Raw genomic sequence first — 18355 nt, 5'->3', positions numbered from 1 at the left:
CACTTGGCAGCCCCTCCCAGCAAGGTTAGCTTTCATTAAAAGAGTGAAGATCAGGAGATCCTCAGACTGACTCAGGTCTGGACATACTGTTTTCTGAGACCGGGATGCTCATGCGTTCCAGCCAGCTAACTCTCTAAGTGCTTCACTTACTCCAGCCTGAGCTAAACTTCCCACAAGGACGGGAATTCGACCTGTTCATGCTTGTTTTCCCAGCATGGTCGTAATGCACAGCAGTGGGGACATACCCGTCTTTTGAAAGTTGTAAAGATTAGACAAACGAAGGAATCAATGAGTTAACGGCTGTCACTGTGACTGAAGGTCAGGGACGGGGTGTTTCAGATGTGGCATCTTCCTTCTGTCATCACAGACAAGGTCTATGTGAAGCCATCAGAAGATTTAAGTTCCTCTCAAACTCAATATAAACCAGTAGTGAGATGTGGCTGATAAAACATTACGGTATAACCTTGATATATATTGAGTTAACAAGAGTATGATACTCAGAAGAAAAAAAAAGTTAATAGAAGATTCTTTACTCCCACGGTCACTTCCCAAGCATTCCAAATGCCATGCTCAATCCAAAGGAAACTGATCATTCTTTCCCAGATAGACTCTCAACCTTTTGTCCTATTTCTTCAGATGGTTTTCTTCTACCCGTAAAAATCTCTTCCATCTCATCCTTCATTTCTCTATTGTCCTTCTTGGAATTCTCTGCTGTTCCACAAGCCCGAGCCCCATGCTCCCAGCCTGTCTCTGGACACCCTCTCCCCAAACCTCTATTGCAATGTTACAGTACTTCTCTTTTTTAATCCCACATTTTCACTATTTATGCTCTTGTCATCTTTATCAAAAGAATGTAAACTGTGAAACACTGATCAAAGGGAAGTGATTTTTATTATTTTGGTTGTACTTGCTTCCTTATATATTTCATATCTATTAGTTTATGATCTTCTAAAGGCCAATCAGAGACCCTTGCCATTTATTTTATTTCTCTTTAAATTACACACGGCACCTAGCTAGTTGTTCTGGGCAAAGAACAAATGCTGCTTGTCTGATGGTTGACTCAGATTATCTGCAAGCCACAACAAGAGGAAGATAACACATTAGCAAGGAACAAGAAGAGCCTACATACGCTTCAAACCAGGAGCCAGATTTTGAAACATCTCTCAGCATATAGACACACAGATATATTTTTTGGTACATAGATCAAACAAGAGTTCAGCAACCAAGGGTATAAACAGATAATTCTCAGAAAAGGAAATACAAATGACTAATGAAATCGACAAAGACGCGCCATCTTAGTCAATAAAAAGGGAAATGCAAAGGGAACAAGATGAGACGCCGTCATTTGCCTACCACATTGGCAAAAGCCAAAGGGAGAGATAATATTCAGGATCAGCAACAGAGGGAATGTAAATTTTAAAGGGCACTTTACAATAATGATCAAAAATTTTAAGACACATATTCCTTGACTAAATAAGCCCGCTCCTGAGAATCTGCTCTTCAGAATTCCTTTCTCCGTATAGCCAGAACACTGCTGAGGGATGTTCACAGTGCCATTGAAGTTAGATTAGTAGAAAGCAGAGATAACCTAAATATGTCGAAAGTGAGATGTTTAAATAAACTGTACTTATACTCTGAGGCTACATCGCCATCACAGGGAATGAAGCATATCCATATGTGTAAATATGGAAAAATGATCACAACATATTGTCGAATTTAAAAAAAGCAAGTTGCAAAGGAGTAAATGTAGTATAATTTCTTTCTTGTGAGAAACAAAAAAAAATATATCTTCAATGTTTCTGTGTTCTTATAAGTACACATACAAATTTCCACCTGACTGTAGGTGCAAAACCAAAACTAAAAACAAACATACAAACAAAAATAAAGGTCTGGAAAGAAAAACACCCAACTGGTAAGTGCAGTTACACCTGGGGAATTAAAACAAGAAGAGCTTTCCCTTTTATGTATTTCTGTGTATTGTTTAAATTTTCTTTCAACATTAATGTAATACTTTTGACTTTCTTGCAATAGAAAGTAAATCTAAAACAAAACAGAAATACAAAACAGAAACAGACTCATAGACACAGAATACAAACTTGTGGTTGCCAAGGGGGCAGGGGGTGGGAAGGGATAGACTGGGATTTCAAAATATAGACTAGATAAACAAGATTGTACTGTGTAGCACAGGGAAATGTATACAAGATCTTATGGTAGCTCACAGAGAAAAAAATGTGACAATGAATATTGTTCATGTATAATTGAAAAATTGTGCTCTACATTGGAATTTGACACATTGTAAAATTATTATAAATCAATAAAAAATGTTAAAAAAAGAAAGTAAATCTAATTAAAATAGCTATAAAATGTCTGAAGATTCGACAAAGCAGGGATGAAACTTTCAGGAACTGCACGCATCAACAATCTCTTTATTTTAAGCATTCTTTAGAACTTTGCTCTACAAAGTCATTCACACATACATGTGAATTCAGGTTCAGAAACCTGAGACCTTATGTGGTAGCATGAAACGGTCACTTTCATTTTGTAGAAGAGGTAAGAAAGGAACTAAAAGAAAAAGCAATGTCTGTAACACTGTGGACGAAGAATGTTGCTGCCACATCAGTAAACAAAGGATGTTGCAGCCATCAGGCCATCAGCCACTGCAGCCGCCCCTGACTGTGCAGCTCACGGGATTCAGGATGGAAAAGAACAGGATGCTGGCCTGACATAGTAAAGGTGCATATCAAAGGAATGATTTCAGTGAGCCCAGACTCCTGCATCGTCTCATACACTGAAAATTCCTAAATTCATTAACTTGAGATATCTGGTTTTCTTTAATTAACAGTAATCTTTTGATGTTCCAACTACTTGGTTTTTTTGCAAAAACTCCTATACATCCTGGCTCCTCCCTTACCTCCTTGGAACATTCCCTCAGAGCTACCTCCTGGGCTTAAGTTCTCAGTAAGTCCAGTCTGCTGAATAAAACATAATTTTCAACTTGTAGGTTGTGCTTTTTTTTTTTTTTTTCCAGTCAATAACATTTTTCTTTAAAGAAAGTCACAAACCAAGTAGAGGGCTCTCCGAAGCAATTCACCTGATCATTGATTTATGCTAAGGGCCACTAATCCAAATGCCACAGGAGACAGGCAAGTGACAGAGATGAATGAGGCCAGCTGGGAAGAAGACAATAAAGATGATACAGGAAAAATATGGGAGTGAAAGGATGGCTGTGTCCCTGGATGCATCCTGCCAAGTGAGGATCCTTGGTTTCATGCAGGAAGGTAAAAGAGTGAGCCATAGCAGAGTGAAGATAGATTTATTCAGAAGGATACACACTCCATAGACCAAGTACAGGCCATCTCAAAAGGCAAGAGAAAAGGCCCAGGAGACACACATTCCATAGGCAGAATGCAGGCCATCTGATCAGAAGGGAGCATGGTGGCCTCAGAGCACAGGTTCAACTGGGAAAAATGAGATGGGCCACAATGTGTGGGGGCTGTTAGTTTTTATGGGCTCAGTAACTTCATATGCTAACAAGTGGGAGGGTTATTCCGACTACTTTGGGGAAGGGGCTGGGAATTTCCAAGAATTGGGCCATCACCCACAATTTGACCTTTTATGGGCAGACTTGAATCTGTCCTGGCACCTGTGGGAGGGCCATGTAGCAGCTATTGTGTCACAGGGAGTGTATAATGAAGCTCAAGGTCTCCTGGGAGTTGAATCTTCCACCATCTGGGTGCTGACTGCTGTGTTATTCTTGTAATGGCTGTGCCCCGCCCCCTTCCCTCCTGTCTCAAGGACGAGAGGGATTATTTAGAGAGTGGGTACTGGTTAAAGGTTATTTCCTAATCCCAGCTAGTTGAGAGAATGGATCTGGTGTTACCACATCTTTCAATATTTCCAGGGAAATAAGAAATCAGAATTTTTCATAGCGGTACACTCCGGTTTTACATTTTAGCAAACAAATTCTTAAAAATCTTAAATGCTATGTCGGTAAACATTGCACAGGCCAAACAAAACACATCTCCCAGCTAGACCCGACCTGCAGCCTTGCATTTGCCACTGTGGGGTTTTACTGTCTTCACAGAGTTCTGATGGACTAAGTCTAACCCATCCTTTCTGATCCAGATCAGTTCCCTCTTCTTCCATTAGCACTTTGATATTATAGAACATTAGAGTTCAAAGATTTTTTTTAATCTCATTAAAATCTCTCAATTTTTTATGGTAGCAAAATATATAACATAAACTTTGCCATTTTAACCAATTTTATGTGTACAATTCAGTGGTGTTAATCACATTCACAATGTTCTACAAGCATTGCCACTAGCTATTTCCAAAATTTTTTCATCAGCCCAAACAGAAACTCTGTACCCTTTAAACAATAACCCCCCACTCCTCCTTGCCCCAGTCCCTGGCAACCCCTAATCTAATTTCTGTCTCAGTAAATTTGCCTATTCTAGGTATTTCACATAAATGGAGTCATACAATATTTGTCCTTTTGAGTCTGCCTTATTTCACTTAGCACAATGTTTTCAAGGTTCATCCCTGTCACAGCATGAGCCAGAACTTCATTCCTTTTGATGACCGAGTAATATTCCATTGTCTGTAGTGATATTGTGATTTATGTTAGAAAATACGTATTTGATCTTTGTCCCTATTTCTACTATAAGAGCTTCTAAAACACTTGGAATTTCCTAAGAGGTGAGAAAAATAGACTTCCTTTGTTATGTTAATGAGGTGAGTTTTGGAATGCCCTTAGGTCACCTAAGAACAAGGCTGGTTGCCAGGGGAACCAATTGTGTGTTTGGAGAGCTGGAAGTTTCAGTAACATTCTCCTTCCCTTCAGGGAGGGGAGAGGGACTGGAGGGTGAGTTATTACCAATGTCTGTTGATTTTATCAAGCCTGGCTAATGATGCCTCCATACAAATGCAAAAGGACAGGGCTTGGAGAGCTTCCAGGTTAGTGACCACGTGGAGATGTGAAGGACAGTGGTACACCTGGGGAGGGTATGGAAGCTCAGCATCCTTCCCCATACCTTGCCCTATTCATCTCTTCTTTCTGGTTGTTCCTGGGTTACATTTTTATAATAAACCCATAATCTAGCACATAAATGGTTTTCCTGAGTTCTGTCAGCCACTCTAGCAAATTAATTGAACCCAAAGAAGGGATCATGAACACCTCTGATTTGCAAGCCAGTTGGTCCGAAGCACAGGTAAAAACCTGGACTTCTAATTTGCATCTGAAGCACAGGGCAGTCTTGTAGGACTGAGCCCCTGACCTGTGGAATTTGATGCTATCTTGGAGTAGGAGGTAACAAAATCTAGTTAAATTGTAGGACATCTAACTGGTGTCAGAATGTGTCGTTTGTTGGGGAACCTCCTCTCCCACCACCATATGCAAAAGGTCTTCAGAATATTTTCTTTGTATATACAACACTTCATTTACCCATTCTTCTGTTAATGGACACTTGGGTTGCTTCTACATTTTGGATATTGTGAATGATGCTGCTTTGAACAGTGGTGTAAAAATATCTGTCCTAGTCCATTTTTCATTCTTTTGGGTATATACCTAGGTAATACCCAAAATTCCTTTGCTAGGTAATATGGTAATTCTGTATTTAACGTTCTGAGGAACTGACAGCCTGTTTTCTACACCAGACACACCATTTTACATCCCCACCAACAATGTATATAAATCCCTCATTTTTAAGATGAAGAAATCAAGGGTAAAACTGGTTAGATAGCTTGACTGTATACACAGAAAGTCAACTGCACAGCTGACATCAGAAACCAAATATCTTGACTCCCAATCAGTCCTCTTTCAAAGGTTAACTTTACTAGGATTTAACTCAGATGATCAACCAAAAGGCAGCAATGTCCACCCAAAGACTGGGTCATTGGAAATAAATTCCTTGATAGACTGGGGGAAAGAATTTGAACTAAGTTCTGGATTTTGCTCTCCATAATGGGGAGAATTTTATTTTCTTCTTTTTTTTTTTTAAATTTTTTTATTTATTTATTTATTTTTACAATTTGCTGAACTCTGATCTATTTCTTTTTTAAGGGGGAGGTAATTAGTTTATTTAGTTAATTTTATTTTTAATGGAGGTACTGGGGATTGAACCTAGGAGCTTGTGCATGCGAAGCATGTGCACTGCCACTTGAGCTACACCCTCCCCCTCATTCTTTTCTTCTTTAGATCTGAGCTCTAAGAGAAGATTAAGTCATACTTGTCTTTATCCTAGTACCTAATTATAGAATAATCATAGAAACATTTTTGTGTCATTATTAGACTTACCATTCTAAAATAAGGTTTTTAAAAAAAAATCCTTGAAATGCAGTAAATATTTTATTTTTCGATTTTTTAATTTGAAGTTCATTTACAATGTTTTAGGTGTACAGCAAGGTGATTCAGTTACAAACTCACACACACACATTCTTTTTCAGATTCTTTTCCGTTATAGGTTATTATAAGATATTGAATATAGTTCCCTGTCCTATGCAGTAGGTCCTTGTTATTTATCTATTTTATGCACAATAGTGTGTATCTGTTAATCCCAAATTCCTAATTTACCTGCCGCCTTCCCCTTTGGTAACCATAAGTTTGTTATCTATGTCCGTGAGTCTATTTCTGTTTTGTAAACAAGTTCAAATAAATATTTATTTTAGAGAAGTTGGAAAATTCAGAAAAGTGGAAAGGAAAAAGGAAAAGGCCACCTAGAGAACTGTCAACCAGAAAATTAACTATTAACATTTTAGTACTTTTTTCCAGGCTTTTTTTCCCCTAAACATGATGTTTTTTGTTTGGTATATATGATTGAAATTACAGAACCTTAAAGCTTAAGAAAATTATTACAATTTGGGAGACAAGCTTAAAAGAACAGAATAAGGAAAAATAGACATTAAGTTCTAGGAAAGCACCCAACACAGAGTTAGCACTCCTTCCAACAATTCACAGCCCTCACAGTCTTATGACATCCCTTTTGACGGTGTGTTCTTACCTGTTCATATAGAAATGTGTCATTCATCTAAATATAAAAGCGCCAAGGACATGGTCATGTGTTACACTATTTTATTTCTTCCTCCATGCCATGTAGAGTGTTATAAATACAATAGGTGCTCAGCAAAGAACTTCTGATTATGACTGATTTCATATCATCTTCAAGATGAACACTCCTCAATGTCTCCATAAGGTGTAACCCAACCCAGGCCCTGCAGGACCCAGGCTTGGCAGGGCTTCACAGTCCAAGAAATTTGGTTCAGTAATCAAAGATAATTTAAATGTCATTTGAATCTTTATTTCCATTACTTGAATTTATAGGAAGTTCAACTTGTAACCCAGAAGAGCACTTCTTAAAACCTCCTTGGCCCCATTCTTTTCACTTCAGTACATCTTGAATCCACAGCTGCCTCAAAATCTTCACCCAAAATTCTCTCTAAACCATCCTTTGTGGTTCTTGGCTTTGCTTTTCTTCTCTTTAACTTCTGTTCCTTCTTCCTTTCAGCCAGTTAATCACAGCCATTTGTATCATCTTGGGACCCATTCTTGTTTCTCCACCTCAGCCCCTCTCCCCTCAGTCTCCTTGGTTCTGCATCAGGAAAGCTCAGGGCTGGAGTTGGCACACTCACCGTCTCTCTTGGAAGGAGATCCAGGAGTTAGGACTCGGGGAGCAAAGAGGCAGGAGGTGGGAGAAGTCACAGATGCTCACGATGTATTGGCCTGTCTTTTATTCTCATCACACAGTGAAATGCTCATATACTATTTATTCAGGATAGGCTACATGAAAGGTCTTTGGGAAAAAAGTGCGTGGCCAGTTGTAAAGGTAAAAAGGTGAAATTGCCTTTGAGGAAGGAGGTCGCTGCCTACCCATCCTCTCCTCTCCAGGGTGTCACCTTGAGGGCATAAAAGGCCTGATTTTTTGACCTTACGAAGCAGAGTCATGGGCCTTCTGACCCTTGAAATTGTAAACATTTACTCTGGCAGTAGCTCAGAGGCCTTTCTTGGGTCTAACGAGACAATCACAAGTCACATCATCTTGTCTCTCACAGAGATCAAGTTTTCATTTTTCTCTCTTCTACTTTCCTCTACAGACCTGTGTGGAAATCTCCCAGACTTTGTATTCACTTCTGTGTTATCTTACATGCGTGGTGTCACTGATAATGCTTACCCAATATTAAAATTATGTTCTCTCTCTCTTCTCTTTTGGTACAGAGGGGTCTTTGGTTGGAGTCTTTCTTTTAGTTCCCCAACACTAGGATGATCCTCCAAACAACAGTGACATCTATTTAACTATATTTCTTAATTCCTCTCTTCCCTCAGTCATCTCCAAAGTGCACTCCCCTTGGGTAGAGCAAACTTAGGCAACACCCAGTGCTACTTGACATGGGTCAAGTAAGTAGCAACAGATGATTGCTGAGACTCTTTGTTCTCTCCTGCCTATCTCTGAACGCTTTGTGTGTGTGTGTGCAGTGGGGAGGTAATTTGATTTATTTATTTACTTACTTTTTCAATGGAGGTTCTGGGGATTGAACCCAGGACCTTGTGCATGTTAAGCATGTGCTCTACCACTTGAGCTGTACCCTCCCCCTCTGTAAGCAGTCTTGATGGCGGCTGCTATAAGGGACTCAGAAGTAACAGAAGGACAGTGGACTGAGTTCAGAAAGCGTGAATGAAAATTCCAGGCTAAGGGATGCAGAGCTGCCACTCATCCAGTTCTCAAGCCACAAACCTAAGATTCTGCCTTTATTTCTCTTTCCCTCAAACACCACACCCAACTGACTCCACAATCAATCCACAGCCCGAACCCACTCACTTCTTCCATTTTCACTACTTCTACCCAAGTTCGAGCCCCCACACAGTGGCCTCCTAACTGAATCTCGTGTTTCTACTCCTGTTCCTTTCTAGAGCAAGTGGTGTAATCTTTTTAAAAAATATAAATAACAACATGTCATGGCCAACTCTCGAATGGCATTTCATTATATTTAAATTAACACCCAACTCCTCACCTGCAAAGCCCCAGACCTCATCCTGTACCTCTCTCTTCCAGCCACACTTGCTTTCTTCCTGTTCCCCCAACCCACCAAGTTTGGCAAAAATGTATTTCCTCCTGGTTTTCACATGGTTCCTTTTTACGACTTGTTTTAACTGTTACCTTCGTAGAGCGGACCTTCCTGACTATTTTTTCTAAAGTAACTGTCCATTTCTTCTCCACCACATTGCTGTGGTTTGTCAGCACAACACATTTCTAGTCATTTCTTATGTGTATGTGTGTGTTTTCAGTTGCTCAAACTTCTGTTCAATGAATGAACAGATGGGAGAAAGGAAACACTGAGCAGGGATTAAGGCTCTAAGAAGTTTATTTCAGATTTTTCTTTAACTTCCTCACAATAACAATTTTATCTATTACCAATTTCTCCATCGTGATTAGCTCTTAGTCTAGAATGGTCTGGGGACTCTATGTGAAGGCTTGCAGAAATAAGGACACCAAAGAAGGGGGTAGGTGGCCATGACTTTTAAACAGTAAAGGAAAGTATGCTGAATGCCTGTAGCCTCCTAAAACAAAAAGAGTCCAAGTAGGAGCTGATAAATAACCCGGACTCACAATGGGAAGGCTCAGGGGGCTTCCTGGTGCGCATCACCTGAAGTTTCTGAACTCTGATCTCACCCTCCTACTGTCCTCATAAGCACAACACAATCCTGCCCAGATCTGTACTGAAAACTCACCACCACCACCTCTCTCCCAGCCAGACCCTTCAGATTCAGACACAGCGCTCCAATCCCTTTTTGAGAAGTCATTCCTTAGAAACTTCAGTCTACCCAGGGCTCTTTCTTCTCTGTCTCCTTAATTCAAGAAGAAAGTCCACCTGTGTAGGAGTTCATTGTTCTTTCTGTTAATCTTTGCCTTTACTTGTTTTTAGCTTGTTTAATTTTTTCTTTTGCTCTTGTCTTAATCTGAGAATCCTGTAGAGCACAGAACACAAGATACACGGAAAGGTATCTTTGTTGTTGTTTTTTGGATTAATTGAACAGATTCACTCTGGCTAAAGCTTGTCCTCTGAGAGAAAAAACAAGAAGGAAAAACTGAAAGGAGAGGGAAGAAGAAAGTGCAAGAAACACAGAGGCTCTGATACACAGGGAAAGGAACCAGGGTAAAGAAGAGGGAAGAGACCCAGAAAATCAGCTTTCATTGGGAAGACTTAATTAATCACAGTGTATAACATGTTGTCAATCTGCGAAAATGGAAGTTGACGGGAAACTGGCAGAAACGGGAAAACGGCCACAGGCCAACTTACACTCTTGTGTTAAATCCTTCCACTGCCTTGCCTTCTCTGCAGCTGCCCCACGGTCGCAAAGTCAGGTCGATCCTGATTTGTTCTTCCCGCAAATGTGGATTTATCAACAGACTGATTTATACCTAGCTAGAAGGTAATCATTTGTGGACATCAAATCAGATAAGCCTTCCTCTATTACCTCTTTCTTCTTAAATGAATAAAAATGTAAGTGTGGGATATAAGTTTCAGTGGGAAAACACGGCATCTCAATATCTCTTGTACAGTCATAATAGAAGCAGCTTCTGCCATTCCTATCTAGAAATTAACTCACTTTTAAACCACTCACTGGGCATGTCATTTTATGAGGCAGATAGATCTGTGTTATTCACTGCTGTTTCCTAGCACCTAACATGGGGCCCAGTACATGTTATATGTGCAAAGAATTTCTGGATATTGCCTGATTGGATGAATGAGTGATGGTTCCAATCTCTGGTGTACCCTTTGTTGACCTTAAATCAAAGATACAGACAAAGGAACTGTATTCAATATCTTGTAATAATAACCTTTAATGAAAAAGAATATGAAAATGAATATATATGTATATATATATGCATGACTGGGACATTGTGCTATACACCAGAAATTGACACATTGTAACTGACAATACTTCAAATAAAAAAATACAGACATATGGGAGATACAGGATGGGTTAAAAAAAAAAAAAAAGACTATAATTGAAGGAGAAGAGTACCAGAGTTTTGCTGCTCTGTTTATCTCTACTTAAAATCCTTTCCACGAATACAAATTGAATGCCTTCTATATGACAGGAAGTGTGTTATACCCTCAGGTACAAACATAAAGACACAGACCCTGGCTCCACTGTCTGCTTTTCCATTACACTCTGTCACACTCTCAGTTCCTAGTCTACAACTGTCAATGTATCGGTCTTGTCACTACACAGTCAGCTCTGTTAGGACATTGCCCATCACACAGTAAGCACTCAGTAAATAGCTGGTAAAGCATCTAATGGAGATTTTAGCCTACTACAGGGAAAAAAGACATAACTGCATAAAGTCAGAACTCTTAATTGTGAGAAAGCTGACTTTGCTGATATAGCAGAAAGGGAGTATGTTGAAGATACTGGGTGACTCTCAGAATTATTGGAGGGTGAAGAGAATCATGACACAGACTAGGTCTCCAGGAAAAATGTGCAAAACCACCGCAGAACTAGTCCAGCGAGGGAACCGTCTCCGTTGCAGTTCCCCACCAGTGACACTTCTGCATCAGAAACTCCGTCTTGCCACTACTGGGAGACTGCTGTTGCTGCCAGTGCTGCCAACCAAGTCAGCCACCGCCACCGCTACTCCTGTCAAATGCCAAAGAACAGGAGCATCTTGTTCATGGTTAGCCGAACCAACGCTGGAAAGACACACTGAGTCTGGACTGTGAAATGCTTGGACAATGGGGTGGACAGTCAACAGAACAATTTATTCCTAAATCAGATCGTCCAATTATGTGGAGTAAACCAAAAGCTAAATGTGCAGTGCTTGCTTTTTTGCCTGTGGTGGATGCCAGAGAGCATTTGCAAGTTTGGAAGTCTGTGAATTTAGGACAGACTGCCCAGGTTAACCTCTGTGATTAGTCAAGTCTCTATTGACAGACTTACCTGAGATCAAAAAGTACTATCTCTCCTAACATAATTTTTGGGAATTTAACTGCAATATCATGGCCTTTATGTCATGAAATCTGGGTCAGGTATCAAAGATCTACAACATTTAGAGTGAGGTGGGGTGAATTCACCAGGATCCTTCTGTCATCTATCTCAGCTGAGGGTTTTCCACCCAAATCAGGGCTCAATCTTTGTTCTCTTGCATCAGCCCCAGGTTGCTACAGGTCACCTCAGAGTTCTTAGCAGAAACAAAATGCACTGCAAGTCAAGACAGGTGAGGAGAATTGGCTCCAAGGGCTGCAGAGGAACTTAGCCCCAAAACTATTTCAAACAGGTTATTCCATCCGAACTGGGACAGCAGACACCAAGGAGAGAAGGAAGAGACGAGGGCAGACTTGTGCACGCTCGACCTTGCGGGCTATACTTGCTGGTGAATAGCTACAACTCTTCCCCCAACCCCGGCCCGTTCCCTCCAATAATCTATCTCTGGACACGGAATCTATCTTTATCTAGAAAAGGGGGAACCTGTGGAATAGGATGAGGTACAATTTGGGGTAAGAGATCATGGATGTTTTACTATGAACTTAATGAATTTGTAGACCCCCCCCCCGCCCCATCTTAGGCTGAGTCTCTGGGGCGGGGGGGGGGGGGGGGGACGGGACGGGACCCTGATGGCCCAGTATCCCTCAGAGGGAATCCCACCCACTCCAGCTTCTTCCCTGGACCTCCCTTTCTGCTGCCCTGGCCTGCAACTTCCCCCTCACTCCTGCGCCCCACCTGAAAACTATTCTTCAGAGACTTCCTTTCGGGCCCAGCGAAGCCCGGCGTGCTGGGTATCCGGAGAGGCAGAGGCGCTCGCTTTTATCCAAGAGAACAAAACTACCATTTCCGAAAAGAAAGGAAACTGCTCGAGCGCTCTGGGGCTCACGGGCGCGAGCCGGGGCGGGGAGGCAGCGAGGGGCGCCCGGGGGCTCCGAACGCACGCCCCGCCCCGCGCGCCGGCCCCGCCCCTGGCCCGGCAGCCCCGCCCCCTCCAGGCCCGGCTCGCGCGCCCTATTTGGTCCCGGGGGGCAGGCGGCAGGAGGGGAGGCGTGCGCGGCGGAAGCGCACGCGGAGCCGGCTGGGGCGCGCCTGAGAGCCGCGCTCACCCGCGCCGCCGCCGCCTGGGCTGGGAACCCACGAGGCCTCCGCGCCCTGCCCTCGGAACAATGGGAGTCGGCTCGCGAGGCTTCTTGGCCGCGCTGGCCCTGGGGGTAGTGCTGGTGATAGCGCTGCTGAAGATGGTCGCCGACAGCACAGACCTGGACGGTAAGTGGCCGCGGGGGTCGCCAGCCCCGGCCCCGGGAGGAGGCGCGCTGCCCATCGGGAGTTTCCAAGTTGGGATCGGGTGGTGCGGAAAGTTCTGCAAGTCTTAGGCCGAACGCGCGGGGCCGACCTGGAGGTGGCCTGATGGGGCCGGGGCCGGGGCCGGGGCCGGGGGAGACTGGGGCTCGGGCCGGACTCCCGCTGCCCCCGGCCTGCCCGCTGGAGAAGTGGTCCGGTCCCTCCCATCAGTTTTTCTGCGAGCGGCGATCCCAGGCCTGGGGGAGTGCGTGTAACCTGTTGAGTTACCGAAGGACGGGCCTTCAGCAGAGGGTTCAAGTTAGTTGTTAACATTCTTTCCCTGAAGTTAATGTGTCCTGGGAGGTTAGAGTTTATCTCAAGCTTCCTTGGTAAACGATTAGGTGGATTGAAAAAGATGTCGAGCGATTCCTGCGCAAACATGTCTACCAGTGAGTTGCGGAACCTTTCAGGCGTTTTCCGGCGCTTCATCGTCTAATTGTGTAATATCAAACAAATGATTTCTAGTCATCAGGACCCCAGACGCGTGAAGTTAAGATTTAGGGGCAAATATAGAGGGTTTTGAGCTTTGGGGAGTGCGCCCTGCTCCCCCGGGCGCAGGTGAGGCTTGTGCCTCGTGTACAGTCAACACCGGCCACCAGCCACCGGCCACCGGCCACCGGCCGAGGCGCGTTATCAGCTGAGCAGCCTTAAGATCACAGCTGCCCGGTTGTTAGGAGTCTAGGATGTCGCAACAAGATGATTTTGACATTTCTTTTCTTGGGGAAGGTGGGGGTGTCCCTTTAGGCCCTTGGCCCTTTGGGGACTTTAAGAAAGTCCTCTTTGGATAAGGCCAGGAGAGCTGGGATTTGCTGTGTAAATTTTGTTTTCTCTTTGTCAACTTTCATAGAAGTGAGGTCACGGGGTAATGGTCAATAAACTAGAATAAGTTACTTTAAGTGACCCAAGTTTTTCATGGTTTTAAATTCTATCCACTGTATATTTAGCCTTACATTAGTTTTATCCAGCGAGAGATGAAGACGGCAGTTTGCAAAACCAGGTGGTTCAGGCACAGCACCTGCTTTTTACTAGAACAACCTGGGTGAATTAGACAATAACAATTTTCGTTTGTTTTGCTGAATTTTTTGTTTGTTTGTCTTGCTGAATTGCCCATGTGACCTAATTTTGTAGATCTAATTTTGTAGATCATTTAAGGAAAGAATGATCAGCAAAATCATGTCCAACATATTTGCAATATTATGAGATGTTTTACTGTAAAAGTGAACTATCTTGTTTTCCTAGTGAATTATGGAGCGAGTGTCCTTGCTTTTTTCTTTTGCCCTGGTAACACAGATTGTGTGTGTGTGTGCCCTATTTTAATACTCACTGTTTATTTAATGTCTCACTAGAGGTTACTGCTATTTGGAAAACTTGGAATATTGTATGAGAGCTTTGATTTCATGAACTATTCTCACCAATGTGAGCTGGAATCCACTTCTCCAGACTACAGTGTCACTTTGAAACTAGAGTAAAAGAGGGCTCTTCAGAGATGTCTCAACAGAGCAAGTAAAAGTTATCCTAGTCTTTATATGCAGTGTGTAATCTGTAGAAAGTGTCATTATGAACTATAGTGATTTTTATCATCGTAAAGCTTATATTAAAACTCATTTTTACTAGACACTTTTCATATGCTCCTCACACTGTGCTGAGGCCCAGACATCATCCCATTGGGTCCTCACAGTATTATCCCCATTTCATAAATGAGGAAACCAAGGCTTAGCAGTTACCCAACTTACTCAGAGTAAAACAGCTAACACATGTTTGATTTCAGAGACTGGACTCCAAACTCGCAATTAACCATTTTGTCATTAAGTTACGTTAGGTGACGTTGGCTCTTCAAGTAGATAATACTTTATCTACAGTACTGTCATGCCCAGGATATTTCAGGATAAGATAAAACCATTATTGAAATTCTTCTTTTAAAATATCCTTCACCGTCTGCTGCATAGTTTCATAAATACCCTCAGTTGGAGGAGGGAGAAGACAATGAACAAATTAGCAAGTGGCAAGCAGGATGGGTTGTGGTAAAGCAGTGAAAGACGTAAGGTACTGCGAGGGGAGGCTGTTAATCAGGACTCTTGTTGGCAAGTGACAGAAACCCACTTTAAACAACCTTAGGAAAAAGGAGGGGCTTTATTGACCCTTAACTGCAGAGTCCAAGGATTTAGGTGGCTTCAGAACTGATGCATTCAAGGGGCCATACAGGATGCCAGCAGATGTCCACTTCCAACTCTCTTGATTACATCTATCAAATCTCAGGCAAGCCCTAGTTACAGTGTTACTTCCCTGCAAGGGGGAATCCAAGTAACAGGGACTTTCTAACGTGATTCCCAGGCTTTGGGAGCCACCATAATGGGTAGCCAATTAGGAGGTGAAATTAATCTTTAGTGAGTCTGCCACTTCATGAACTTAACTTTCTTTTCTTCCCATTTAGTGCAGTATTCCGTTTTAATACTTGGTCTTTTTGTCATGTAGAGCCTCAGCCTCCTGGGATTTAGCTCATCCGTGACCTTCTCTATCTCTAGTGCCTGCCCGTAGTAGGTGCTTCAGAAGTATTTACTGAGAAAAAGGAGAAACGGTCCTAGAGCTAGAAAGAGCTTAGGAAGGTCATCCGCTTCTGCCTTCTTCCTCAAGCGAAAGAAAGGAAGCAGGGGAGGGAAAGGGAAGGAAAGGAAAGGAAAGAAGAAAGAGTTAAACCAGGAAATCATCCCTCTTAAGAGTGACAACAGCAAGGAGACAGAAGCAGAAGGCTCTTGTAGTAGGCAAAAGAGGGTGGCACGTGGTGGTGGAGATAGGTGGATAGACTCCAAATCTATTTGGGGGGCGGGACTGAGGATTGGACAGTAGAGTGAGGAAGAAGGAAGAATCAAAAGACGACCTCCTGGTTTTAGGGTTGAACAGCTGGTAGTGCAACAACCGGAAACACCGGGGCAAAAGCAGGTTTGTGGTAGAAAATCAGCAGTTCTGTTTTGGCGCTCACACGTACAGGGTCTGGACTCAAACAGCCTGGTCCAAGTGCAGACTCTGCCACTTCCCAGCGTCTTCTGGGCCTCAGTTCCTGTCACTACACTGCAGTGTTCCTATCTCAGAACAGGAGTGAGGGTTAGGTGAGCGCACGCAGGTTGCACGCTCCCCACAAGGCCTGGCATAAGCGCTTCATAATGTTGGCAGTTACTTGATACCTGCTGCTTAAATACATCTGTGTAGTCTATGGACCTTGATCTTTTTCCAAATTTAATCTTCACACCGTATCCTTTTGTGATAAATGGATTATGGTCCCAGCAAGAGGGAGACATCTGCACACGCGGTAAAGATAACTCCTTCAAAGTTGCTATTGCTTACTTCCTGTGTACTTTGAAGATTTCTTTGGTGGGGGAGGCCTGTCTTTGTGAGAAGTACACGGTAATATATTTGCTCATTTCCCATGTATTTTATGTATTTAGTCTTCTGTTATACAAAGACCCAAGGCGAATAGTCCACTCTGAAAAGTTGTTTGCCTGGGGCATAGATAGAATTCTTCGGAACTTTTTCCAACTTTTAAGGTACTAGTTAAAAATTAAAAGATTTATATTGAGAAGTCTTGCAATTTAAAATGATAATCTTTACCCATTTCATCTTCTCTCCATTGTATGAAGTTAGGGGTGTTGGTGGTGCAAGACTTTTGGGCACCCATTAATAGGAAGAGCCCCTCGCCACATGGTCCACTCTAATCAGAAGAGCAGAGTTGTCCATAGAAATTCCTCACCAATCACTGTGTCCTCATGTGGTTAATGAACTTTGGCAAACCTATTGTATCAGTGGCTGGTACGCAGTAAGTCCTATGTAAGTTATTAGCTGTATGTTCTCGGTCTTATTTATTAATGCTAAATACCACTACTAGATTTACTGACAGTTTTGAGGTGTGTTTCATAGCAACAGTGGCAACAGTAGAACTTCCTGTGGAATATCTCTCGTCCCCCATTCCACCGCCACCCCAGGGGCAGAAAGAAACACATTTTTCTTAGTTAAATACGAAATGTCCTTTCATCACAGGCTATTTTGTTTTTATAGGATCTCAAGGCACAAAGAAGTCTCTGCTTACAGAAGACTCTAATGCTACCCGAACAGGTGAGTTTAAAAGGGTCAGGAAACAGATTTTTATCTGTCTAGCATATTATAAAGTATTATCAACTAGGAAAGTACGTGTAAGCTGGTACACTGGTTTTTAACCATGAGTTGTTCATTCATAAATCCCTCAAGGGTTGCCGTGAGAGGGCATCTGTCAGTGATGGTTTTCTGGATAAATAGTCTTTCTCAGTCTGGTGAAAGTGTGAATAAATTCTAAAACTAAAAGCATGCTGGAATTTATTACTGAGTTTTGAAGCGCATGAACTATGAATACCAGGTGTCCTGATCTTGCTGGTGGAACAAGTTACTCTAAGCTGGTGAGCCATGGCAGCCTTAATTTGCCGTGGTGGACTCTCAGGAGACCCTACTTATATTTCAACCATCAGTTAGATTTCAGCCCACCACCTTGCTTCCCTGTTGAAACATACATAAAACCTTTTTTCTTGTGCTTTTAATTGAGACAAGTGAATTTCTTCCTTGATTTTCTGAGTTCATTACTGTGGGAAGAGATAGGAAACAGCTGATGTTATAAATGTAAGTAGATGTTATAAACAGTAAACCGTCAAGGCATGTTTCTTGTAAGCAGTATTTAGTTTATCTTCCCACTATCCTTTTTAAGAGTTGACGGAAGTAGAAACTAGAAAAAGGTACACAGATCCTATCAGTGAACCCATTTTCTCTAGTTTTACTCAACAAATATTTATTGAATGCTCTAATATTTGAACACATTATAGAATGGACCAAATCCTGAGTTCTTGGAGTTTTAGGGGTTTTTAAAATTTATTTCATTGTAGAAAAATATGCATAACGTAAAATTCACAACGTTAACCATTTGTAAGTGTACAACGCAGTGGCATTAAATACATTCACACAGTGTTGTGAGGTTTTTATCCTCATGGGTTTCCTAGTGCTCTGTGTAGTTCACATTCT

General features: G+C 42.3%; 1 protein-coding gene and 1 long non-coding RNA gene across 2 annotated transcripts in view; one reads left to right on the top strand and one right to left on the bottom strand.

Moving 5' to 3' along the window:
* Window positions 1-10806: 10806 nt before the first annotated feature.
* LOC141578914 (uncharacterized) lies at window positions 10807-12881 on the bottom strand. Its single transcript, XR_012509808.1, has 2 exons — window positions 12716-12881; window positions 10807-11635 (listed from the first exon to the last, which is right to left on the bottom strand). It is a non-coding gene; the product is annotated as an uncharacterized LOC141578914 (long non-coding RNA).
* TMEM123 (transmembrane protein 123) overlaps window positions 12595-18355 on the top strand; it is a 45371-nt gene continuing 39610 nt past the window's right edge. Inside the window, exons 1-2 of the mRNA XM_010973312.3 lie at window positions 12595-13246; window positions 17369-17425. Coding sequence (XP_010971614.2) covers window positions 12610-13246; window positions 17369-17425 — 694 coding nt within the window. The 5' untranslated portion in view covers window positions 12595-12609. The remainder of the gene's footprint in view (window positions 13247-17368; window positions 17426-18355) is intronic.

Source organism: Camelus bactrianus, chromosome 10, assembly GCF_048773025.1.
Source record: "Camelus bactrianus isolate YW-2024 breed Bactrian camel chromosome 10, ASM4877302v1, whole genome shotgun sequence".
Classification (NCBI taxonomy): domain Eukaryota; kingdom Metazoa; phylum Chordata; class Mammalia; order Artiodactyla; family Camelidae; genus Camelus; species Camelus bactrianus.
The sequence above is the reverse complement of the archived record's forward strand: the minus strand, read 5'-3'. Positions and strand labels throughout refer to the sequence as shown.